Source organism: Aplidium turbinatum, chromosome 3 (assembly GCF_918807975.1).
Source record: "Aplidium turbinatum chromosome 3, kaAplTurb1.1, whole genome shotgun sequence".
NCBI lineage: Eukaryota > Metazoa > Chordata > Ascidiacea > Aplousobranchia > Polyclinidae > Aplidium > Aplidium turbinatum.
This window is the reverse complement of record NC_137474.1, coordinates 9,441,093-9,466,411: the sequence shown is the minus strand read 5'-3', so window position 1 is coordinate 9,466,411 and position 25,319 is coordinate 9,441,093. Positions and strand designations below refer to the sequence as shown.

Genomic DNA, 25,319 nt, shown 5'->3' with positions numbered 1-25,319 from the left:
CTTTTTGGCAATATCAAATTCCACTAGCTTTCGGAACACAGTTCCCTAGTCATGTGCTATGACGAATGGTGTTGAAGTCAGTGAGAGGTTCTTTAAAGTGGCTCTTTGGTTTAGCTTGAGGCTGCCGACTAGGGAACTGTGTTCCGAAAGCTAGTGGAATTTGATATTGCCAAAAAGAACCCGCAGCATCAGGCTATAACAGATCGTTTGAATCTACACTGTGAAGTAAGCAACGATCATGCTGCTAAAAGCGAAACTCATTCAACTACATTCAAAATTAGTTCGTACTTTCAATTAAAGTCCCAGACGCCTTCGTCTCTCTGCTCAAATGTCGTAGGCCTATACAGTTTTACATGTCCGTGTGATTCGGCATTGACGTATGACGGTATGGTACATCGGTATGTCCAGTTGTCCACCAGACATTTGACCACGAGAGTACGGGAGCATCTAAACTTTAGGGAGTTAAAGAAAGGTGCCATCAAAGACCACATCATGGAGTGTTCTTTTTGCACAGATCAAAAACTCTCTGCTGACTCATTTATAATTTTACGCAAAGGCAAATCCCAATTTGACACCAAAATTCAGGAAGCACTGTTAACGCTATACGCTACAACCCAAATTTAAACAAATAATTATTTGCTGGAGGCGCGTCCATTCTCCTCAACATTTACTTGATGTATCACGTTCCCTGTGGTGCAAATTTTTTTTGTAGTTATTTATGTAGTTGCCTTTTCCTAATGTAAATATACCTTCAAGAAGTTAAAATTTATTGCATTTATTAATTATTTTTTGATTCTTGATTAGGGCTTAAAATTAAGCCGAAAACGTTCGACTGTTAAAACTATTTGTAAATATGTAAAATATATTGTTATAATGCTCGGCCCTGTTGTATTGTTGTGTCTTATTCATATCTAACTTGTTAGCAAAAGGTATACATAGGGAACATACAAAACTTTATTTTTTGTGGCGAGTTTGGGGGGGCTTGAGCCCCCTTAGCCCCATGCTGGGTGCACTACTGTTTCCTTGAAGGTTGTGTCATTCAAGTTAATAGTCAAAGTGAAGGACACAACTCTTTAACGAATTAGATTTTGCTCCTCAAGAGAAGCAAAGTAGAGTTAAGACATCCTATCATGACATTTCAAAGACTTTACAAGATAGGCCTGTACAAAATGTTGCGATAAAGTGTAACAATGTGTAATAAACGTATGTTATATAAGCATGGCTTTGATCAACAACTTCAAACAAGGAATGTTGTTTGTAATCAGGTCCAGGACAAGTCTGAAGTTATAAGAAAAAGATTGTTGTTATTCTTATTCTTATGAAGTATGGGCATGGTCTATTATTTGAATGAGATACCAAGGAATAAGTTACGGTACATTTGCGATGGCGAAAGCTCTCAAGTTGAGCGTTCTTGCAAACTACTTTTTTCACAAAATTTAAACTGTTTAGTTGCAACGTCATACGATAGCTATTAGCTTCCAGGTTGTTTTTGTATCTTCTAAAACCCGGAGAATTGAAGCGTTAGGTTAGCCTGGTTAGGAGAATATTTATTTACTTTTATTGATATTTTTTAGTTCATGAACTTGCATAACTCAAAATGATAATTTATTTATTCGTTTAGATTTAGGTAGCCTACTTGAAAAAGTGGCATTATTTTGAGCTGCTGATATGGGCTGTAATATAGCTTACATATCGTACAGTATAACTGTATAAGTCTCACAGAAACTTGGTAAATAAAACATACTTTTATGTGTGGACAATTTTAATCCATAATCTTGTTACCGTACGAAGTTGTGCTGAGCAGCTTAAATTGGTTTGTAGCCGACTGTTTTTTTGCTGTAAACGACAGTTAACACTTCATAAGCCGACAAAAAATGTTAATGAACCATAAGCCTCACACATTTTGAAAACAGTGGTCGGCTATCTGTCAAAAAATTGTTATTTTTGACCCGTCTGTTTCCTCCAACCTGCAACGGTATTTTACTGTTTCCTCTCTAACGTCATGCAGAAGAAAGTTCCTATAAACCCATCACAAAAAGTATACTTCCGGTCCTGCCTCTTATAAAAAAGAGGACAAGAATTTCAAAGAAGGGAGTCATTTTCTGTGCGTAGCGTACTAACTGTTAAGTTTAAGCTTTTACCATTTTTAAACCTATTTTGAAATGTTCAACCCAGACAGCGTAAGGCCGATTGGACTGACACCTCTCAAGTAGACATCATTTCGTTATTTTAAGACTGACTGGCTTTATGGGATGTCAGCAGCAGGCTGCACTGTAATTAGCATGTTGTAAGCTTGAATTGTTTCAAACTTTCAAACATCAAAACTCACCGCAGAAAGTGAAGCATCTCTTTTCTGACACATTTAGCTTGTTGAAGCCAGATTAGCCCATGCTTTTGCGATACTTTTTGAAAAGTTCGGTGATTTTTTTGCGACTTAACTTTTCATACATGCAATGTGTGTGATAAACGGCGAATATTGCTTAAAGCATTTTATAGCAGAATTGCATGATCATGATCAGTGGGCTACAATTCTTCGCACAGGTTTCGGTGTAGCTTACTGTACGTACGCTGTAGTACAATTATTGTGCTGTAATTGCGCAGCATTGGTTGTGTAGGCTATATGTTAACCATTTTGTCGTACCAGTTTTCTCTAAAAGGCAATCGACGATTTCATTCCTCAGTCGGTAGCTTACTAAGAAAACCAATACTAAAGCAAGTTTGCTAGAATATCTTACTCTCTAGAATAGATTAATAGAAGATAAGTTTTATATTTGTAACCTACATGCAGGTCCGTTATGAAGATAGTTTGGGCCCGAAACCAATCAAATCTTCCGGTCCCAAGGCAAGACACTTCTAAGACAAATGCACTATATCCAAAGAATATGCTGTGGTTTCTTTAAATATTCGGACCCCTTAAAAAGAATACGAGCCCCTAAAATCATTTCGGGCCCGGGTGCAAAAGTTACTCTTTGGACCCCCCCTGTCAACGCCACTGCCTACATTTGCTCTCTTATAATTTTCAATTTAAAAGTGTCATTTAAAAAAGTAGCAAATGAAGTTTAAGAATTACTTCTCGCAGTATCCTATGAGTTATAACCATATCGTCCAACGTAGCCTATGGTTTTCTATAGTTTTGCAAAATTTTAAACCTGTAAGACAAGATATAGGTCTGTAGTCTTTTGATTGTTATTAGGGCTTGCGGTATTAAAATAAATACTCTTTTAACATTTTTGAAAGAAACTGAAGTTTTGTTTCTCCTCAAAACTCTTAATGACTTGGGTTTGTCATATTCTTACTCGTTTTTCTTAACCGAAAATTTGAGAGCGACGATCCAAATTAGCCTGTGCAAGAGCAACAAATTGTCACTAAATCAACTTTGTTTTACATTTTTCACACTTTTTTATAATTCAACGACTGCTGTGTCAAAGACCAGTAAATAATGAATCATTTATAATATTTTGACCAGCCCCTCTCTCAGTTTTTTTTTTTCTTTTTAGCACAGTTAAACATTGTCGTTGTAGGTACGGTACACAAAGTTTTTAAAACTTTGTAAAACATGTACCGCACGAAAAAAAGGCTAAAGAGCACTGTGATAAATTATAAACTGAAATCAGAAACGTAGAAACTGTTAGCGGGAAGCAGCAAGCGGAAAAAGAGCTGCTGTTATAAAAGTAAGCCGAAATAATTTAGAAAAGAGTAAAAACTTTGCAGGTCTGTTTTGTTTGACCTTTAGCATTTCATCGAAGTTCTAAAAATAACGTGGAAAGCAGCAGATGAGATGAAAATGATGCCTTCATCAAATAAAAGGTTTATAGGTTTAGTTGAAAGATCAATAAAATGATTACCGAGTTTTAAAACGTGACAATGAACAGTATAAATTACTGTCCTGAAACCTTCGACAGTGAGTTTTCATACAGACGCTGCAGACGTTGAATTAATGTAAAATGACGGATTTTGCTGTCTGGGCTATTATCTAGTAGCGAGTGGCAGGCCAAGCGTATGGGTATAAAGAAAAGAATGTGGATCCTCTAAACGAAAAACCTAACTCGTTATGTCGTACAAAAACTAGAGACTTAACTCATGTGATTTAGCCAAGTTGTTGGTTTGTTTAACTTATTGCTAGTTGGTGCTTAGACTTTATTTTGACAATCAAATTTTTCATCATATTTCCAAATCTTTGTTTTTTTCGTCATTGGTAGGCTACAGCCTTTTTCATCGAAAATAATAAATCGTTGACAAGAATAAGACGACCATAACTCCAGCCAGTAAAGTCTGTCGTTTTTATTGACTTCAATGTTGCAAACGATGAATCAACGTAGACAGGATGAGTTTTGCTAGCTGGACTTTGACAGTAGATTTGTTAGTTGGCGTTATTTTATGCTGCATAACTCAAGTGAATCAAATTCAAAAATTTGATAGTGACATTTTTTTTCAAAGTGAAGATGCAAAAAGTGTGGTTCAAACAAAAATGCAAATTTAAAGTTTAGTTTTTATTTTAGTCATTTTTATTTTGCTATATTGCTAAAGAAGTATTGTCGCCACGCTCACATCTTGATAAACTTTTAGGATGCTAATATTTGCTGAAATGGATCACAAGATGGAAATTTTCCGTTTTTTTTTTAATTAAAGGCTTTTTCCAGATTGTGGTGTAGCTAATGTAGCGATATATCGGATTAGGCCACATCCAGTTGAAAATTATGTAGAAACCTTTTATTTGCGCATTTTTCTTAATCCAGGACGAGTAGAGTCGTAGACAGTCGTCTAACTTTCTGAGGTAGCAAACACTTCATGAATTGAACTGAGTAAAAACAGTCAGTTTAAACAACCACTGCTATAGGTTCATTTGAATAGGCAGACCACCATAAGCCTACAGTACATGTTTCCCGCATATGACACCCTGTTGATCTTTAAAATAGCTGATAGGCTAAAATATTTAATCCTCAAACACTTCGGGCTGGCTATACTGTAGCTCAGTGGTTTTCAACCTTTTTGGTGGAGCGGAATCCAATGAAACATTCCAAAAGCTCGAGGAACCCTTGTTCAATAATTTAATTGCCCTATGCAAAAAGCATCATTTGATTAATAAAGTTAAATTAAAATACTCCTTGAAGCGAAGAAAACATATCGACGAAATTTGGCGGGAAAGCAGAAAGTTAAAGGTAATCGCACCACAAGAAAACAACGAAAATTCGGGATCGCAGCGAACGTGTTAAAGTGTAGCAAATTTATAAATAGTGGCAAACCTAATCAATATTTGATTATATTTAAACAATATGCATATAATAATAAAATAGACTCTCGGATTTGAATGTAAGCTTGCGGAACCCCTAGACTTATACTGGCGGAACCTTAGCGTTCCGCGGAACCCTGGTTGAAAACCACTGCTCTAGCTGGTGAGACACACTACGCAAATGGTTTTAGTGGGTAACCAGTTAGCCTACGTGTTGATCGAGAGAAATACATAATTTTGTTTTGACAGCAAATTGTTAAAAAACGTGAATAACGTTAGTATGGGAAGTACTAGCAGTGATGAATTTTTGATGAAAACTGTTCAATACAATATTACCACTTTCAAAAATGCGAGTATCGCTCAGGATGAAATCAGTGCACATCATTGCCTAGGTGAAGAAGAAGAAAATTTGCAAGCTTTCAGCTACAAATTGTCCTCGATGGTGATCATGATAAGCCTTACTGCTTTTTTCTGCCTATTTGCTTTGTTTGGAAATATCATTGTCATGGTAGCACTGGTTCGGGACCGCGTCATCAGAAAACAAAAGCAAACCCGTTTTTTGCTTTCCCTTGCCACAGCAGATACGCTTTTGGTCGTACTTGTAGTGCCATTTACCTTGGTCAACACTCTTTCAAGCAACTGGCCATTTGGTTCAGCTTTTTGCCGCATTTATTTATCTGCAGACATTCTGCTATGCACAGCCTCAATATGCAACATTTGCTGCATTGCCATCGACCGCTTCATATCTGTGAAGTACCCAATGTTCTACAGAAAACTCAGCAGCAAAACATCAAGAATGCACTTTGCTATTGCTTGTGTAAGTTTGAAATAGTTTACAATAAATTTAAGAGTAATATGAGATGTTTTACTGTAGAACATCTACTGTTCTACTGTAGAATCATCTACTGTACAGTAGAACATCTCATATTATTTAATTTATTGCCTGGTGAACAGCCTCATTCAATTTTCAAATTTAAGGGTAAATAAAGTGATTTTAAAATGTTTTGTTTACTTAGACATTGCGTTTGTTAAACTGTCATGTCTTTCAACTAATCAGATGCTCTTCAAACAAAGTGACAGAAATCGCATTTTATTCCGAACAGGTGCAAAACGCAAACCTAAAAATAAAATTTAGATCCCTTCGAAACATCTTGTATACTTCACTAACCGAAAAGTATTCTTGATTTTACATCTCTATGTTTTAAAACGCAATATGAACACTAAAAAATGCAAGGTTTTTGCTCATTTATGGTTTTTGTTGCGGTTTTACAAGCAAGCGTTTGCTGTTCGTACTGACGACAGATTTTAATCCTCTTGATTGATTGCAATAGTGATTTATTCTGACATCCAGAAAATTTCTTTTGAAAGTTGTTTGTGTTTGGTTTTCTGATATGTTAACGGTTATCAACTTGAAGAATTTGTGATGATTTATTTTCTGGTTCAAATTTTCAACTACAGCTTTGAACTAAAAAATGAAAAGTATGTTGTGTGATGCGCAATTGATTTAATATGCTACTGTTTATTGACCATGAAAGGAAAAAATTAAAAATCGTTGAAACAAAGAGTTCGACTCTTGATGCTTAGCAGAAAACAAGATCACTTTTGCCTGGCAAACAGAAATGATCTTGTTATATTGATTCAACGCCTGTAGACATTAAATTAATGTTGAAAAGCACCACTGTTGCTAGCTGAGGAAGTTTCCGGTTGTTGAAATTCTATTAATAGTTTTAAATTTGGGTACATGGCGCTTACATTTGTGTCAAGAAAAGGAAATTATCCTACAAATGTTCTTCATGAATTGTTCTTCAGTAATGCGTTCAGTACTACGTGTTTAGTTTTTCTAAACATAGTTTCGCAGTTGGGTTCCAGTGGGTACAAAAAACCAACGCCGGACTGCCCCTGCTCGTAATTGAAAAACTATTTAGATTTTAAAAATCAAAGTGTCGGGTTTGATTATCTCTTCAATTCCTCATATGTTAGTAAAAAAGGCCCTTATGGGGGTCTTAGATACTCTAATGGGTTTTGCATCATCTTACAATATTTAGACTTGCGTAAATTTGTAATGTTGATGAAAATGAGACATGCTAACTAGTGTATTGTATTTAGGTATGGGTATACGCTGCTGGTGTATCTTCAATTCCATTTCTCGGGACGGATATACTCACAGGAAACGGTAGCAAATGTTTCATCAACAAAACGCCTTGGTAATTGAGCAGCGCTTTATAAAACGCAATTGATTTTTGACTTAAAGATAGTAGATTGTTATCAAATACCCAAGATACAGAAACATTTTCGGCTATATATCTGTGTTTTCAAAACTTTATAGGATTTCGTGTCTTTTCTAAATGATGGAGCCTTACCCAGACAACGAAGTCCGTCATTTTTACATTGATTCAACGTCTGCAGACGAAAAGAAGTCCATCATTTTTACATTGAATCAATTTTGCTGTCTGGGTATGCAGGACAAAAGGTTTTCAAATCTATCTAATCACCCTTAAAATCAACCCAAATGAGGCGTCAAAACTTAATTCTTCAAATAGGCCACTATTTCTCCTTTGGCACTGAGTTTCAAACAATGATCCATCTTTTTGTGTGCCCAGCTTTTCAACTAGTGCAGCAAGTGGGACTTTCCAGAGTATACAGTAAATTTGTTGTTGAAAAATATGGTACCTGCTGTAAACCATCAATAAAATTGAAAAGATTAGGATAGAGGCTTTAAACCACTGACACTGGGCCGGTTACCGGGGTTGACAGTTAGGAAAGTTTCCGATAGTTGTTAAAGTACTGTTGCCGAGGTAGGCTACTATTCCATCTACAAGGTGCCGTTGAATAGAGAGCAGTCCTGAAATGCATTGCTCAAGCGCATATTCCAAAAACCGAACCAGCGCCGCTTGGTCTTGACTCGGGCGCTTAACCACTGAGCTAACGGGTCTGGTATTCAAATGGAACTTATTGAACTCCAAGCAAGAACTGATCTAAAAGCAAAGTAGCCTACATATAAATGAATTTTAGCGCTTTTACTGCTATCGAAAAGTTTTTACATCTACACTAAGAAATTTGTGGCTTCAAAAATGGCATTGGTTGGTTTGTTTCAACGTAGGCCACCGGCTACGCGTGTGAGCAATTTTGTAAACTTAGGTGTATGAAATCCCCTCATCGATCAGTAGGTTACCGACTAATGAACACTTGGAGCAAGGACTTTGGATTGCCAGCACTTCGCCATCATTCAAATTCGATTTTGGCTCCACTGGTGGAGGTGGCCGATTATTTCCTTGCAGCGATTTAAAGTGAATTTAATTAAAGCAAATTTTGATACAGTGATTGGGAATGCAAGTCAGCTTCAAAGTTCACATTAAATCGATTGAAATCTTTAATGTTGGTTTGAACTAAACCAAATTATTACTTTCTTATGGTGGTAGGGATATAATCGATGAGAAGTGCAAGTTTAGCCCGCGGTCTAACCTGGATACACATGTTTGACCTGGCAATATTAAAAAATACACACCCCTGCTTTCTAGAATAATATAGCAAACGATAAACCAACGAATAATATTTTTATGTTAATTTAATACAACTCTGTGCAAAATGTCGAAAAAAACGAATACTTTCTTTTTTGGCGTAAGACGGTAACAAAACCTAGAAGGCCGGAACCGGGCCCGGTAGCGTTCAGATACCGCTGTAGGACTGGTCGGGAGAGCTGAATTACAAAATTTTGCATCCATTCAAAAACGAAAAAGGTAGTTTTGTCTTTGAAAAACTTAAACCATAATACGTGGGATGTTGTCTAACTTTGATTTTTTTACCCAGGTACATCATTCTTTCCTCTGTACTTTCATTTTTCCTGCCAGCTCTAATCACTGCCGTAGTTTACGCCATGATTTATACCATAGCAAAGAGAATGGCAAAAGCTAAAAGATCTCGCTACGTATCAAAGTAAGTCTTGCTTTGGAGAGGAGAATAATACTTAAATGCAATGAACAGTAGGCTAATTAAAATCGGTAATGTTGTTATCAGAGTAACGTTTGCCAGCTTGTTTCACACATTTCATCGACGTCGGCTCCAGCTCGTGTTCTAGCATTGTTTTTTTTTTCACGCAGTGAGATCTTAAAAACATTCTTATCCAAATCTTTTATATTCTTATTCAATATGTTGATAGAATTCTGGGAGATAGAATTGATTGATTGAATATCCTCGGACTGGGTAAGCTTCCTTGAGAGCTTAATCCTGGCAGTTTTGCATAGGCTACTTGCAGAGGCTTTGAATCACCGACACAGGCCCGGTCACCGAGATTGACAGGGTGAAATTTCCTATTGTTGAAGTGTTGCTAGTGGGGAATTATTCCATTAGGTGCAGCTGAATGGAGAGCAGTCCTTGCGTTGCTGAAGCTTCAATTTACCTTCTCAATACCCAATTTTAGAGCTAAACAAATTGCAATGGCTTACTCTGATAATCATGATTTATATAACCTACTGTAGGCTTACTGTAGCCTACCATCATTCGATCATTAAAAAGCACATAAAGTTATTGTGTTGGAAATGTTAACTGTTCGATTTATTCAGCTGACATTTTAGTCTAGACAATTTACTGTGGATGTGCATAGTTCAGTGAGCAAGCAACCATATGGCTATACTCACCTTGTGATTTAAACATCAAAGCAACAGATGTAAACTAGGCCACATTTTTCCTTCCAACAAAGTTTTTTCTACCAAATAATTTTATAATCATGGCGTCTTGCAATCATTTATTCTTACTGTCGTGTTACTTTCAACAGGCACTGTCCGTGCACAAACGAACAGAAGAAAATGTTGCACCATCGGATTTTCCACTTCTTTAGGAAACGTTGCAAGAAATTCAGCCAGAGAGACATTGACGGCCCAACTGAAACACATATGATCGTGTATGCACAGGTCAATAGAAGAGGAGACGAGCTGAAAAACCAAAATTCCGAATGTGGAGAGCAAACCCTTTCTGTTTCTGTTTCCAACTTACAAAAGTAAGATTTAGGCTATAATATCATGCAACCTCATCATGATGTGCAAGCTTGGAGGCGCTACATTTCTTTCAGTCGCACTCCCGCTACTTTCCACTTTAATGTGAAAAAAAGACTCGATTTTTGTTATGAAACAATGCATGAAAAAATCAAGGCAGAAATCATTCGGCTATTGCGGGAAACATCAAGCAACGTTGATACCGACAAGAGCGACACCAACACCAGTAACAACTCCGAGGATGAATGCTTTGACGAGTTGGTGCCATCGCATGAAACGTCGGTATGGAAAGAAAAGTCCATTGTGGACTTTTTTTATCAGACAGACGCAAACGCTTGATCTTCCCAGTGCCGATTTAAAACGTCTGTTCATTAAATATAACACCATGCACCGTTCCTTTCAGTACTGCAGTGGAGAGACTTTTCTCCATTGAAAAAGACGTGCTGAAGTCAAATCGGGCTGGACTCAGCGACTCACATTTCGAAATACTCGTGTTTTTGAAACATGCGTAACAATAAATTTCATCTTGAACGTCTTTCCTATAATGATGTTGAAATGACAGTGTTCAATAAATGATATCATTTATTGTCAGGGTCATTTTGACTTCACAAAGGGCTTCCTGTATTTAAGAAAAAAGTAGCGATAGCGCGCTACTTTATCCCGAGTAGCACGCTACTTTTATCGATTGGTAGCGGTAACGCGCGCTACTTTAGTTCGAGTAGCGCGGTACTTTTAAAGTAGCAGACGTCCCATCTCTCAATCAATGCATCAAATCTAACTTCCATTGAGCCATTGATTGAGAGATGCTCTTGTCAACACGATTCTATACTACAGAAAAACTTTGTTAAATAATAGGCTATGTTGTACCGGTACCATTATTTAATCATTTTCTCTTTCAGTTGTAATCCGACTATTTCTAAACCAAATTATGGCCATCGTTGCAACAAAGCATGTCTGACAAGACGGGAGAGTCGATACATTTTCATAGTGAGCCTCATAACGGGATGCTTCATTCTCTGTTGGTTCCCATTCTTTATGGTGAGCTGGCAAAAACTATTTTGTTTGGCTACTCTTAAACGTTCTCATAGGTACAAGTAGGCTATGACTCCACATTCCGTATACGCAAACCTACACTTTAATATTAGCCTCGTGGGCTACAGAATACCAACGAACTGATAGTTTAGATAAATTTATGCAGCTGGGGTTTTGTTTAATCAGAATTGAATCCATCTGAGTTTAAATAGGCTTTGGCTGAATCCAATATAGCCTACGCACTTTTGGTAAGCATCGAACAAACATTCCCGATCAGGACTATTTAAGTCAGCCACGAAAGCTTCGGCTTGGTATTGCAAACTGCTACTTTAATGGCAACTAGTTTAATGTCATTTTTGCGGTTTATTCATTATACAGTAAGTTGCCTGGAGATCGGCAATAAAGACATTATGCTTCATTATATCGTACTAATCTACCATTCACAACTCTTCTGCTTTCTTCAGACCTACTTTGTGTATGCTGTGTGTGAAAGCTGCTGCATTCCTCCGCTCATGTTCGATGTGTTCTTTTGGATTGGCTACCTGAACAGTGCAGTGAACCCTGTCTTGTACACAGTCTTCAACAAAGACTTGAGACTCGCCTTTCAGAGATTACTTCGACCTTCAAATACGTGATACCTGACTTTTATGATGCAAAAGTTGTAATTTTGCGTTCGGATAATGTTAGATTGCAATTGCATGAACAATTTATTAAACAACACCATTTTTGAAACTTCTACGAAGAAATCAACGCACAAATGACAATTTAGAACAATTACGGTTTGGCCTTCTGCAGTAACTAGGCTAAAAGAAAATCGTGAAGCCGTGCACAAAAATGCAACCTTCAGTCGATTGCAGGCTACAGAATGGTAATGACAGTATACTTCATAAGCCTGTGAATTGCTGCAACGTAATCACTGCAATAGCAGCATGTGGAAGAAGTAAAAATGAAAAATAAAGTTATGAATTGAACAGTGAAATCTTAAAAACGAATGTCAAAGCGTCATGAAAGCAAAAGGTGCATTGCTGTAAATCATGTAACTTATGTCGTTGTTTGATATTCATAGCAAGCGATTGAAAATAAACATGCCTGACAACAAAAGGAGTTACTTTTTTACATTAATGTTAACGTCTGCTGAGCAAATTAATGGATTGCAGCAATCCTGTTTTAATTGCACCCATTACGAGAACATAACACTACGATCACAATCGGTGTCGAACCCACGTCCTTTCGAACGTCGCGCAGACGTTCTCACCACTCGGCTACGCAGGTGACGTTGCAGCAGTGCTGATGAGAGAGCAGCTTCTTTTACTTTTGATTGAAGCTGAGCCGCACATGTAGGCTAAAAGTTTACGGTGGACTTGGCCTTTAATTCTAATGTCGACCATTGAATGACTAACGTTTAACGTCCCCGATTTGTCGCTTCTAGCTTTTTCTAGACCGCTGCCGTGTTATGGCACGTATTATAGTTTACCGTCTGATGGTTGGACATAACCATAAGGGAACGTTCAAATATTACGTAACGCTTTTTTTCCCAATTTTTGACCCCCCCTCCCCCATGTAACGCCAACGTAACGCTTTTTTCAATCCCCCCCTCCCCCATGTAACGCTTTTTCACTACAAATTCAGCACAAAAAACTACCATTCCGTACTCGAAAGCGTTACGTAACGTTTTGCTTGAACCCCCTCCCCCCCCGATGTGACGCTAACGTAACGCTTTGCATAAACCCCCCCCTCCCCCTCGAAGGCGTTACGTAATATTTGAACGTTCCCTGATCTGAAGTGAATGCAATCATAATCTTGGCGGCTTTGTCAATAACGGTGATAAAGGTAGTTAAAAAACAAGGTTGAGTGAAAAAAAGTACTGATGAAAACACTATAAAAAGGAAATAGAGCCAGAGTCAGTTTTCAATGCATGAAGCAGAAAAGATATTGACAAAATACTTTTTAACTTCTTAATCATGCGGTTTTCAAAATGATTTCATAAAAACGTTTCACAGCAATGCAATAAACTTTTAAAAATAGGGGTTAAGCTTGATCGATCGAAGTAGAATTTTCTGACTGATGACAATGCAAAAGCGAGTCTACAGTGAATCCACGCAATTACTCATCAGAACAGTCTCGCGTTATCGGTCGGATGGACTGACGAGATGCAGCGTTCGTGCACGGATGACAACTTCTGATTGATTAGATGGTTGATGATTTTAAAGCCACTGGTCGTGGTCATTGCATTGATTGCGCTTGCCAACACGCTCAGTCACATTGGTTTGGTTTCTTCCAACAGCCACTCATGCGTATCCAGGTAGCCACGCTTCTTCAACAACACACCAATGACGTCACGACAGCGCTGGTGGTAATCGTTTAACCACGTGACCTGAACAGCAAAATTTTTCATGAGCGTCGATAAAATGACGACGCAGGTATGGTGCTGGTGCAGTAATGACCCAGACAGCAAACCAATCGTTTTTTACATTGATTTAACATCTGCAGATGTTGAATTAATGTAAAAAATGGTTGATTTGCTGTCTGGGGAAATGTTCAAGGGAAAGGTAGGGACTTCATACAAGAGTTCATGATTTGTAATGCGAAAACAATGTGGCGATGTGGGTGAGGTCTCTAATGTTTTTAGTGCAATTGTTTAAGAGTACATTTTACGCACCACAACTTTTTGTTGTTTAATCAAAACTTGACTGTGAAAAGCATTGAACCATCAAGCAGAAAAACAAAAAATCTATGACAATAATTTTGGGTATGAGCGTTGTTATTATACCTAACATATATAAAAGAAACGTAATAATATACCGTACCTTTATGCGCCCACTAAAATACAGTGTACTCGGAATAGCGCCTAAATCGCCGGCGCTGCAGTGTGGGTGCCTACCAATTGCCATGGCACGGCATGCGCCTAGGTGTCTGCGCCTTCAAGTCGTACTCCAACACGTTTCACACTATGCGTCTTGACAATTGCGTTCATTCAAGCTGGAGCTGGTAGCTCAGAGGAAAGCTATTGCGTTTAATATTAGCAGCGTTTTTAGTAACAAAACTAAATCAACGCCAATTTTCACTTCCTGCTGCATTTTGGAGCCATATTTGAAACTACAGTAAAGCATTTGGAGTTCGTAGCATGAGCAACTGTGCGTCAAGTACGTGCCATGAGCCGCAGTAGCATACTAATTGTAGGTACATCAAACGATATCTTACAAAACATTATAATTTATGTCGTCATGTCGCTCCAGCATAGAAAAGCTCAAAAATTTAAACGTTACCTCTTCTGAAGTAAGAAGGGATGGCTCTATCATCTTCTGCTGGATAGGCACCAAAGCTATCGGCTCGAACTGGTAAAACTTCTTGCCGTCAAAATTGTGCTGCAAAAATAGAAAGATAGGGTTTGACTTCAAAAGCGATGTCAGGACATAGGAAAGACACAAACTTTCCAGACAGAAAAATCCGTCATTTTTACATTGATTCAACATCTGCAGACGTTGAATCAATCTAAAAATGACCGATTTTGCTGTTTGGGGGGGTGCGTATAAGTTGTTGCATCGTTTCAACGTCCAATTATGAAAATATAATGATTAGGTTTCGCACCTGCGTCTGCGCTTCCTTGCATAGCAGAGCGTTTTCGATACGAATTCCAAATTTTCCATCTTCATAATATCCAGGTTCTGTCAGAAACATTTATCAGCATGTTCATGGATAGACACGCTGCTATGTACATTGTACAACCGTATTATCATGCAATCATACGATATGGAAGACACATTTTAACTGGCAAAAGGGTGTTAACAGCAGAAGCGCCAACATTTTCCTGAGTTTTAAGAAAAGATTGGTACACAATCTTACAATTGCAAAGTTTGGCCGTGGAGAAAACTCACCGTCTGTGATCACCATCCCCGGTTTGACTTCGACGTCAGCGGCGACACTGACCACCCTGTCACTGTTGCCAATGTAAGCTCCAACAGGGCCTGCAACGAGTGGTGGTTGAAAACACCATGTAGATTGGTACCAGTAAACCAGACAGCAAATTAGTCCTTTTTTACATTTTTTACATACTACTTTTTTACAGACGCTGAATCAATGTAAAAAAAGACTGATTAGCTGTCTGGGAATGCGAGTGTAGTAAAGACTGCCAGCCATCAGGAAAAAATGTTTTGAAAACTAAGCTATTGTTGTCCGAATGCAAACTGAATAAGAGAAATAGGCTAGAATAAGCAATTTTCGATTTAAAACGTAGATCAATAGCGCGTGCAGCGTGGTATATCCCACTTCAACAACTTTTGCATTTTGTTGCTGAGTGTTATTGAATAAAAAATATTACGCTAAAAAAGTATCGTCGAAGAGGACGACTTCTTTGAAAAACAGAGCCCAGCGCGTACAGTCATATACCTTCATGGACATTGAGAAAACTGCCCACACCATGACCTGTGCCGTGCCTGTAGTCCAGCCCTGCCTTCCACAGGTGCATGCGTGCCAGTGTGTCCAGCCAGTATCCTTTCGTTCCTGAAGGAAATACTACACTTGCTAGGGAAATGTGACCCTGAAATTAGATTGCTGTAGTTAAAAAGGCTTCAAAAATTTTACCACAGTTAGTGGTCTAGTGATATCTCGATCTAACCGTCACTGAGATTTTAAGAATGGTGCTTATAATCAGTTGTCAGTTTTTTGATACAGAAAAAAAGTTACTTTGTTCCACAGTAAGCGCTATGGAAACCGGAACTGTGTTACAGGCGTCGCATTGAAAGATTTTCACTCAATCTAGGGACTGTATAATCATAACGTAACTCAATCGCATTCACTTTGCAACTATGACTTCACAACCAATCGTACCCGTCTTTCTCTAGGCGTCTACAGTAGCTAACAGAAAATGATTGTATGGGATGCGTGTAACTAACGTACTAAAAACACGAAAAGTTTTGAATTATGAAAACCAATCTTGTTGGCAAAGTAATGATCACAACAAGGCCAAGTGCATTGCTGTAGAGAAAGTAGTTGGCCATGGTGATGGCTGGTACCTTCAAGACACGAGTGAAGCACTCTTTCTCGTGCTGGGTAGGTTGGGTGAAGTGCATGGTCCTCGTAGTGTCGGTGGTTCCGTCTCTGGCAATATAAGAGAAAGATGCACAACATCACAAATATTTATCATTTTATACTAACAGTTTGACATTTGGAGTGAAAAAAACATTTTTTTTTGAAAACAGAAACAGTTTCACGGAAGCTTGTGTTGAAATGTTTAAGGATAGATAAAATGTTGTTCGTTTGGAATTAGTTCGAAATTAGAGTGCATATAATGTGTCTGCAGAAAGCATTATGATTAAAATCTGTTTTTTTTTCTGCTAAAATTCAGCTGTTAGCTTTCTGTCACAAGATTTTAACACGATTTTCCATTAGAATAATCTCTCTGGTTTGCTGAAAGTCTTTTTAGCAAACTAGATCATTTTACATCATCAATTCATCATCCATTTTGCATCAAAGAAGCCTAAAGATAAAATCAAGAGTGCCTACAAATCAAGAAAATTCAAAGTTGGATATTTCTTACCTGAACTGCGCTCCTGAGTCGCACAAATAGACTTGGTCTGGTTTTACTGGCTTATCGTCGTCTGGACTGGGACTGAAACGAAGAAATTAAGAAAAAAAAATTGCCACGAATGGACGTCTCTTATTTTAGAACGTTCTTAAAGTAATGTTAAAAAAGAACAAGTTTCAGTTTCAAGCACCTGTAGTGGATAATTGATCCAGAAGGCCCTGAACTTGAAATGGTCCCAAAGCTCAGCGACACAAATCCATCTTCTTCTTTACGAAACTCACACGACTTTGCAGCTGCCGAGCATTCTGTGACGTCACCTTTCGGTACCTGGATACAAGATGACAGTAAATCCAGCGAAAAGTTGAATATTTGCAATACAGAAATTTCAAATTAATTCTTCACAAGCAGCAAATGTGACCACAAAAAAAGTTGATATCCACTTTTAAGGACAGTGCTTGCTTCAAACCTTCACTAGCTCAGTGGTTAGTGTCTCATACCTTGACAATTGCTCCTCTCCCCAGCCAGTAGATCAGTCCTTTTACATATTATATTTATTATTTAACGCTTATGGACGCTGAAGCAATGTAAAAAAAAGATTGCTTCTCTGGATGGGTTGACTGTTCAATAGTAAAACACCACAAACAAACCAGACGAACGGTGGTATTGAAGTATGTTCAACAAAGACAAGTAGTGCAACCTCACATTCAGTTGCATCCAGTGAAAGTATCTGCACAGAGCAACAGCGTCTTTGTTGTTCGCTGAGATCATTCCTTCAATTTCTGACGAGTTCTTGACACACTTTGCAGTGCATACCGGATTGTACATGTCTGAGACGCGATATTTCTGATAAAGAAAAGTTACACAAAATACGTTGGGTAGAAAATGTGAGAAAAAACCTCAAGACACGAAAAAATGCGTTAACCTTATGAAATGACGAGTTATTACTATTGATGAAAACTGTACAGCTTTTGAATCATAAAATTTAGCTTTTCCGTTATAGACACTGTTGTTTCCATTGAAACCAAAATGTGTGAAGAGTAAATGCGCCGATATTGACGTCACACGTTGCAACGCAACGGCGTTGACGTTACGTGATTCGCGTTTACAAGATGAACTTTGGCTTTAAAGCCTCCTGAAAGCTCATTGACAGCATTCACCTGCTAAAAACATAAAAAATGGTGGCATTTGACCAGCATAGCTTTCCCTTCAGACGGTCACAAGAAACATAGGAAAAGCAGAGACTAAAATAGTGAGCTTTTAAAATGCCTTAATAAGTGACCGACGTCTGCCACAAAGCCACATAGAATTCCGAGACAATAAAAACAACAAGTAAAGAACACGTTGGCCACCGTTGGTATTTGCAGTGATCACACATGTGTGCCTTTGCCTCATATTGACATTGGTGTCTAAAGCTTAATGATTTACAGTCAAATAACCAACAGTTGTCTTGTGTTGAAAAAACGTAAACAAAAAATTAATTAGTAACAGAGGCAAATTGTATGTAGGTTTTCTCGTGGCTGCAAACAGCAACGCAAAATTGCTAAACGCATAATTTCCGTCAAATAAAGTGACTGCCCAACGTGCTTTGCATATCAACCTGGTATATGGCGGATGTAATCGCATGGCTTGAGTAAGTGCTCAACCAAGTTTTTTCCGACGAGCAGTTTTCCACGAGGAAATTGATGATGTTGTCGTAATCATGAATAGTGACTCCTTTCCCAAGATGCTCTCGGATTTCTTCGTTGACTCGACTCTTCTTGATGAACAAACTGAAAAGAATACGAAAAATTGCAGGTAGTTTGAACTTTTATTTATTTTTTAGCAACCAGGATTTCAAATGCACATGCAATGCGACGCATAACAGGCGTTGGCACCGTATTCAGACCTGAGCTAACAATACTTTAAGAGAGGGAATTCTTTCTCTCCGGCCGCGACGGAAGGAAAGTTACATTTTTTTTACAGCAAGGAAACATTCCTCAACGATGTACTGTAGAAACGAAATGTTTAAGCTTGCTCCCAAAGCGTAGTCTTGAATATTGAATCATTTTTCTCCCGGAGCAACATCCAATCATACAAAAAGATGTAAACTTACTTTACAGAATCCACACCGATAACGCAATACGCAAAGAAAACAGGATTGTACTCAATGTCGGAAGCTCTCATGTTGAAAAGCCCTGTAAGGCAAATTCGAAGATTCGCAATGGTAATGAGCAATAATTTAAATGATGATCAAGTCGACACATCAAAATGATACGCCTTAACTCAAGACAGTAAATGCATGTAAGATCTACAAACATTGTGCAATGTGCATATGTTTGAAATTATGAAATTGATATGCTGACATAACCTGAGGAGGAAAATATTTTCTTTTTCCGTTGGTTCAATGTCTACTTATTCTCTCTCTGTTCTAGCTGGGAGAGGACGATTTGAAGATCAAAAATTACAAATTTCAACACTTTTGTTTCGGTTCTTGCCAATTAAACGTTCAGCTGCGTAAATAACGGAAGTCAACGAAGTGTCATTATATAAATGAGGTCTATCGATAATTTAATTTCAACTTTATGTGAAGTTACCAGGCCTCTAAGCTCCCGGCGGCCATGGTCGCGAGAAGTCGTTAAGTGGCCTCGGAAACTAGGGCGCCTGTAAGCCATGTTTGTTTTCCGGCTTCCGCAAGCCAACATTTCTCCACTTGAGTTGGTATTTGAATGTGTTTCTCCAGTCACGTTGGTGAAACTTTTTTCTCTTCACTTGCAGTTTCTACCTTTTTCACAAACAGGTTTGTTTGTTTGTCGTATCTAGGCTTACACCGGTTGAAGATTTAGTTTAAGTGGATGGGAACTCGGGAAGGCAAGGAAGCCAATCTTCGTGTTCACCTTCCGGCATGCCATTAAGTGTCCTGCCGTAGACACAGCCACATGCTCTTGAGCGGTGTCGAACCGGCGCCCTTTCGATTGCCGTTCCAGGGCTCTTATCACTCGGCTATGCAGCCGACAGGTCAAAGTCTCTCTCACACGCCGACAAAAAACATTGCTCATAAGTTTCGCTATAAGTCTGAGTGGCGATGTATAAAAACTCAAACTAGCTGTACAGTTATACACTACTTGGTTGGTGCATTTACAACTGAAAATATGTTTCAGGGCCTTGTGTACCTTGTTCTGACCTGAGTGAACGCAAAACACGATATTAATTAACACATTTTTAACGGATTTTTTATTTTGGCTGCTGGGCCGCGAGAATAGGCCATCGGGAAGAAGCTCTGTTAGGTCACACTTGGTCGCCGGAAAAATAAAGGAGTTTAGAGGCCTGGTTGCTAGTGTGACCAAGCCATGGTGTGACTAAGAAATGAATTCAACCTTTGCAAAAGTGCCATTTCTAGAGCGAGTAGCAACTGCATTGGAGCATAATTCGAGCATATGCAGGGTCTGCTACTATTCGGTGAGTCCGATTCGGTGAGAGCCTTTTTCGGTGAGAGCCCTATTCGGTGATTTTTTTGAATTTTTTTTTGAAAATTATCGGGTACCGTAGCCTAATTAAAACCCCTAACCCCAAACCCCCTAACCTCAAACCCAAAACCCCAAACCCCCAAAAAACCCCAAAACCCCCAAAAACCCAAACCCCCAAATCCCCAAAAACCACCAAAACCCCCAAAAACCCAAACCTCCCAAAAAAACCCCAAAAACCCTATCCCCTAACCCCTATAACGGCAATGATAATTAGGCTACGGCGCGCAATAATTTAAAAAAAAACTCACCGAATAGGGCTCTCACCGAAAAAGGCTCTCACCGAATAGGGAACTCACCGAATCGGACTCACCGAATCGGGCCATTCCGGCATATGCAAGTAGCAAAATAACAAAAGTGCATAATTAGCACATTCCAAACAAAGTTATTCTGCATATGACTTCCGCAAGTTGTCAACAGATTGATTTATAATTAACTCACAAGCGACTTCATCAAGCGCAGTGACCACAAGAAACTTGACATCTTTTTTTGACATTTCCTCACAGAACATTTCAATCTTCTCAGAAATGGATTTGCCTGCCACCTCAGGAGAGACCGCAACAAGAGGAGTGGACGGTGTTTCTGGTTGATTGCTCCACACCTGGACAGTAGCGTAGTGGTCATACCGGTCAGTTCAGACGGCCATAACCCTAAGAGAGGCCATAGGCATTTCTCTTTCTGGAGCAGCATACTTTCCGCAATCATGAGAAATCAAGGACTACCGTATAGTAGTTGAAGGGGGGGGGGGGGCACTCTGCTATCGGACAGCATGTCTTTAAGTGTCTTGCCAAAGACTCAATGAGTCTTGTCAAAGACACAACCGCATGCTGTGTCAGACACAGAAACACGCCTTTAAGTGTCTTGTCAAAGACACAACCACATGCTCTTGAGCTGTGTCAAATGTCGAACTAGGGCTCTCACCACTCGGCTATGCAGCCGACAACTGGTCATTGGTCAAGCTTTATTAATTGGACAACTTCTAATATCAGATTGCTTCAGAATTATGCTAATAACCCAAGGCTCATAAGCTGTTGGCAATGGTCATTTGGAACATCAAGGCATTTGGTGCTGAACCACACACCTAATTACATAGCCACTGTGAGAAGTTCTTACGTTCACATTTCTGATAGTTGTTTGAGAGGAGCACGTGACTATAAAAGGTTGACCAAGAAAACCACTATAAAACCACTAGACCATGGAAATGCTAAGCCAAAACACATGCTTTAACATTTCGTTGGTTTAAAATTGTGAATAATATCATACTTTACGTTGTTGCTTGTTGTCGCTGATTCATGTTTTTGATCAAAAAACATTGTGTAGATGCATAAAACAAACAAGCTATCTTGCAACCTTGACTTACATTGTCTACTAAATCTTCAGAAGTTTCAAGGAGTTTATGGCCTTTCTTCTCCAATGCAGTTTTCATTTTGTTCCACGAGCCTTACAGATTACATGCAACATGTCAAAATGATTCTGTCATTCACAAAACTGGGTAAATATTGAAAGTTGATGATGTTTTGTCTGAGAACTTTTTTGACGTAATATTGATTCATCATTGATAAAATTTCAAGTAAAAAATGTTTGAGAAAATTGTTTTAAAGTTGAGAATTAACTTTAGCAGCACATAGGAAGGTAATAAACATGTTAAAGCTTAAGAGTCACATCATATTCACAAGTTTTCTAAAAAAAAAAAAGTATCCTGCAAATAGAATACAAAAATTACACCTAGGTAGTTATCTATTGTTGATCTGGCGACTAAAATTTTAAACCAAAGAGTGACAAAGTTTTTGAAATACCAGAGGAATACAGAAAAGGATTGACTCCAACATGGGACTGGTCAGGAAGAACAGAACACAGCCAGTCTTCTATGCTTGGTGTGCTTTTTACTCCCATTTTCATTAACATCCAATTAGAGTCCAATTCATTTTCTGCCTATCAATGAAAAACATAATACAATCTTCACAAAAATACAATGCAATTGCACAAGCACAGCATTAACAAGATAAATCAATGTAAAATAGTGCAGGCTATAGTTTTTGAATAGTGTATCCAAAAAACAAGACTTTTTACTGGCTAAGAAATACAAAAATTGTTTTATTTAATTTTAAGACTTTGTAATTTGTATGTAATCTTCAACAAACATCTGCATTGATCAGTCAAGTAAAATAATTGTAGAACCTATTTTCTGAAAGCACAAAATTTGATTTTAATGAAGTACCTGTAAAAAATATCTCCCATCTGTCCATAATGCTGCTTTATTTAGTGTTACAACAGCTGTTCCTGCTGAACCTGTAAATCCACTTACAAAAGCTCGTCTCAAATCGCATGGCGCAAGATATTCACTCTGTTCAAAACAGATGTTGGTTAAAAACGTAATAAAAACTAGAAAAGGTATCTAAAACTTTATTAGTTTTGCATACAAAGATCTTCAGATTGAGTTCAAAACATAACCACAAAGGCTTGTTATTGCAATTGCTGATTTGCGTTTTTCAACATGCTAACTTCAGACTGCATAGACACATTATCTACCAATGTCCTGTTTACTGACACCAGGATAGATATGTGGACCTAACAATGTTCAATAAACACACAATCCATTGGCTGCTGTGCCTGGATATACCAACATGACCTGCGATGGTCTCAGCCACAAGAAGAACATACAATTGAAGGATTATTGAAAATAAACATATTCACACACTTCAACCCTTGTGTTTTGGTCGATTCCTGTCTATGACATCATAGCATTTTTTACCAGGGTGGAGACTTGTGCACCAGCTTCAAAAATTCTTGTATGTAATAAAATAAACATCGTTAATGTAAATTACAATTATCGTTAAACTTCGAAACTCAATTTAAAAATTATTTCAATAAGCTTATTTATCGGAGGTCAAATATTGTACCTGATGAGCATCAGAAGATGGAATTATGACAGCTTGCAAAGGGTGTTCACATTTAAAGCCAGACCTCATAAGGTCTCGAAGTTTGAGTAGAATATTTGCAGTATCTTTAGTCTTCATCTTAAACCATCCAAAAATTAAGCAAATAAAAATTACAGATTTTCAGAAAAACGTTTCTTGCTAAATAAAAAAAAACAAAAAAACTAGATGGCCAATTGGTAAATTGCAACTAGTGTTCACAGATTTGTTCAATCAGTTTTATGTGCTACAAGCTGAATGTGAGAATATGGGCACAGCAAGTGATTTATTTTTGTGCAATAACATGAGTGGCAAAGTGGGTGATATAGGCTACATGAAGAGTTGATTGTTGGCACAAAACTTGAAAATTGCAAGTAGAATATTGCTCATAGCTGCAGGTTTTTGTCTGACTCTCTTCAGGAGCTATCATCCAATTAAGTCACCATTAGTTTATTTGTTTTATACTCCACATATAAGTTTATTTCATTCTGACAATAGCTCCTAAAAAGAGTCAGATGAAAACCTGCAGCTTCGAGCTACATTGTACTCGCAATTGGCGTATAGGCTACAAAGTACAATCAACCACACTAGCCTGCCACAGTATTTATTTGAACATTATCTTACTTTTGATAAGTTTCTTAGAAAACATGAAGCTTTGTCAAAAATAAACAAGCATAATTTTGCTCATTATGTAGCCTACATGTACAGTGGTGGGCTGGTGGCAGTGTACTACTACTATGTGCCAGTTTTAGTAGCTGATGCTGTACCTCAATAAACGCCAAACGAAGCCTCACCTCAATAACGTTGCTCTTTTGTGGCCTCCTGGTGCACTGGCTTGTTTGTGTGTATGTCTGCTTTACGTTGCACTTTTGTCTATATTGATGTGTTAGTGTACCAAAAATAAACTTTCTGATGGAACTTTTTAAACCTATTACATATACTTTTTAAAAAGGAACTGTTCCTCTTACTACCAATTTTGTATAGTACTATGATTGTTTTTTTCAGCAGAGAAAGTGGGAAGGATCATTCCAAAACAAGATGGCTCAATGCTGCGACTAATGACAGTGGGATGGGCATGGAGGAAGAAGGTTTATAGATGGACCGAGAGTCAGAACCGACTGAACGAATGATGATGACTATAGCAATGCGTCAAAAACACTTTGTGATCATATATACTAACAGAAAAAATGTTTTAACGCAAGGACAAAACCGCAAATTTTGTATTCTTCTGTGCAATGCACTGAAACTGTGAAAGCACTTAAATGCAGCAGCTGATGAGCAGCACAGCACATGCACTAGTGATGCAAGCCGCGCCGCGCCGCGTACGCGGCCGCTTTTGACTTTTTCGCCGCGTGCCGCGCCGCGCCGCGTGGAAGGTTGAAATGACAAAGCCGCGCCGCGCCGCTTGCCGCGTAAACTTTCAAGAAATTAATTTTTCGTAAACGTAAACTTTCAAGAAATTAAACTTTCGTAAACGTAAACTTTCAACTTTTCAAGAATCAGCTATGAAACTTCAAATTTAAATTGGAAACACGGATCAGTTATTTTTCCCTTCGGAAACCCTAAGATGGAAAGCTATGCAAATGCAAATTGCAAATGGCTTGCAGTTGACAGGGTTTTAGGGCTTGCTTGTCAGGGAAGCTGTACGAATGTTTTTGGTTAGTAGCCTAGCTGATAAGCTCAGTTACCAGGCTATAGGCCTAGCGCAACTACCGCATTATTTACTATATCAGTTAGCCCAGTGAGTTCAGGCTATAAGTTTTACTCTTGTGTGTGTAGTTCATATAGCCACTGGCATTATAATTGCATTATTGCTTACAAAAAGTGTTCAAAAGTCCTGATACTGGATCCAGGAACATTCTATTTGTCTTAGTTTGTATTATGTCTTAGAACTTAGATGCATTGCTGATAAGAGAATATGATCTGGTTAGCCTGGCCAATTAGTGCACAACTGTATTGGTACTAGGTTACCAGTTATATGCCATGGATGCTTTTTCCTACAATTGACTTTCTAAACAATAACTCGTTAAAATATTTTTTTTTAATTTTGTAATTTGCGGTGTGCGGTGCGGTGCAGTGTCAAAGTTCCAGATAAATTGCGGTGTGCGGTGCGGTGCGCGGATAGATGAG

General features: G+C 38.3%; 2 protein-coding genes across 2 annotated transcripts; one reads left to right on the top strand and one right to left on the bottom strand.

Moving 5' to 3' along the window:
- Positions 1-7,341: 7,341 nt before the first annotated feature.
- Positions 7,342-12,074, top strand: LOC145767404 (alpha-2B adrenergic receptor-like). Its single transcript, XM_082579220.1, has 5 exons — positions 7,342-7,434; positions 9,038-9,163; positions 10,002-10,223; positions 11,118-11,256; positions 11,715-12,074. Exons 2-5 carry the CDS (start codon positions 9,105-9,107, stop codon positions 11,883-11,885), a joined length of 591 nt encoding a protein of 196 aa, XP_082435346.1. The 5' UTR covers positions 7,342-7,434; positions 9,038-9,104; the 3' UTR covers positions 11,886-12,074.
- A 936-nt stretch (positions 12,075-13,010) lies between these two features.
- LOC145766061 (xaa-Pro aminopeptidase 1-like) lies at positions 13,011-23,345 on the bottom strand. The gene is made up of 16 exons (XM_082577718.1): positions 23,175-23,345; positions 22,493-22,618; positions 22,071-22,206; positions 21,635-21,714; positions 20,716-20,875; positions 18,867-18,948; positions 18,372-18,543; positions 17,477-17,617; positions 16,965-17,101; positions 16,787-16,858; positions 16,263-16,347; positions 15,637-15,787; positions 15,126-15,215; positions 14,839-14,915; positions 14,517-14,615; positions 13,011-13,624 (listed from the first exon to the last, which is right to left on the bottom strand). The coding sequence occupies exons 1-16, from the start codon at positions 23,289-23,291 to the stop codon at positions 13,508-13,510; spliced, it is 1,842 nt and encodes a 613-aa protein (XP_082433844.1). The 5' UTR covers positions 23,292-23,345; the 3' UTR covers positions 13,011-13,507.
- Between the last annotated feature and the right edge of the window lie 1,974 nt (positions 23,346-25,319).

Excerpts from the sequence above, each read along its gene's own strand:
- LOC145766061 (XM_082577718.1), bottom strand. The coding sequence starts at position 23,291 with ATGAAGACTAAAGATACTGCAAATATTCTACTCAAACTTCGAGACCTT. Across the intron at positions 18,949-20,715 it reads TGCGCTTGATGAAGTCGCTT|GGCTTTTCAACATGAGAGCT; the intron begins GTGAGTTAATTA and ends TTTGCCTTACAG. Across the intron at positions 14,616-14,838 it reads GCAAGGAAGCGCAGACGCAG|CACAATTTTGACGGCAAGAA; the intron begins GTGCGAAACCTA and ends CTATTTTTGCAG.
- LOC145767404 (XM_082579220.1), top strand. The coding sequence starts at position 9,105 with ATGATTTATACCATAGCAAAGAGAATGGCAAAAGCTAAAAGATCTCGC. Across the intron at positions 9,164-10,001 it reads AGATCTCGCTACGTATCAAA|GCACTGTCCGTGCACAAACG; the intron begins GTAAGTCTTGCT and ends TACTTTCAACAG. Across the intron at positions 10,224-11,117 it reads TCTGTTTCCAACTTACAAAA|TTGTAATCCGACTATTTCTA; the intron begins GTAAGATTTAGG and ends TTTCTCTTTCAG.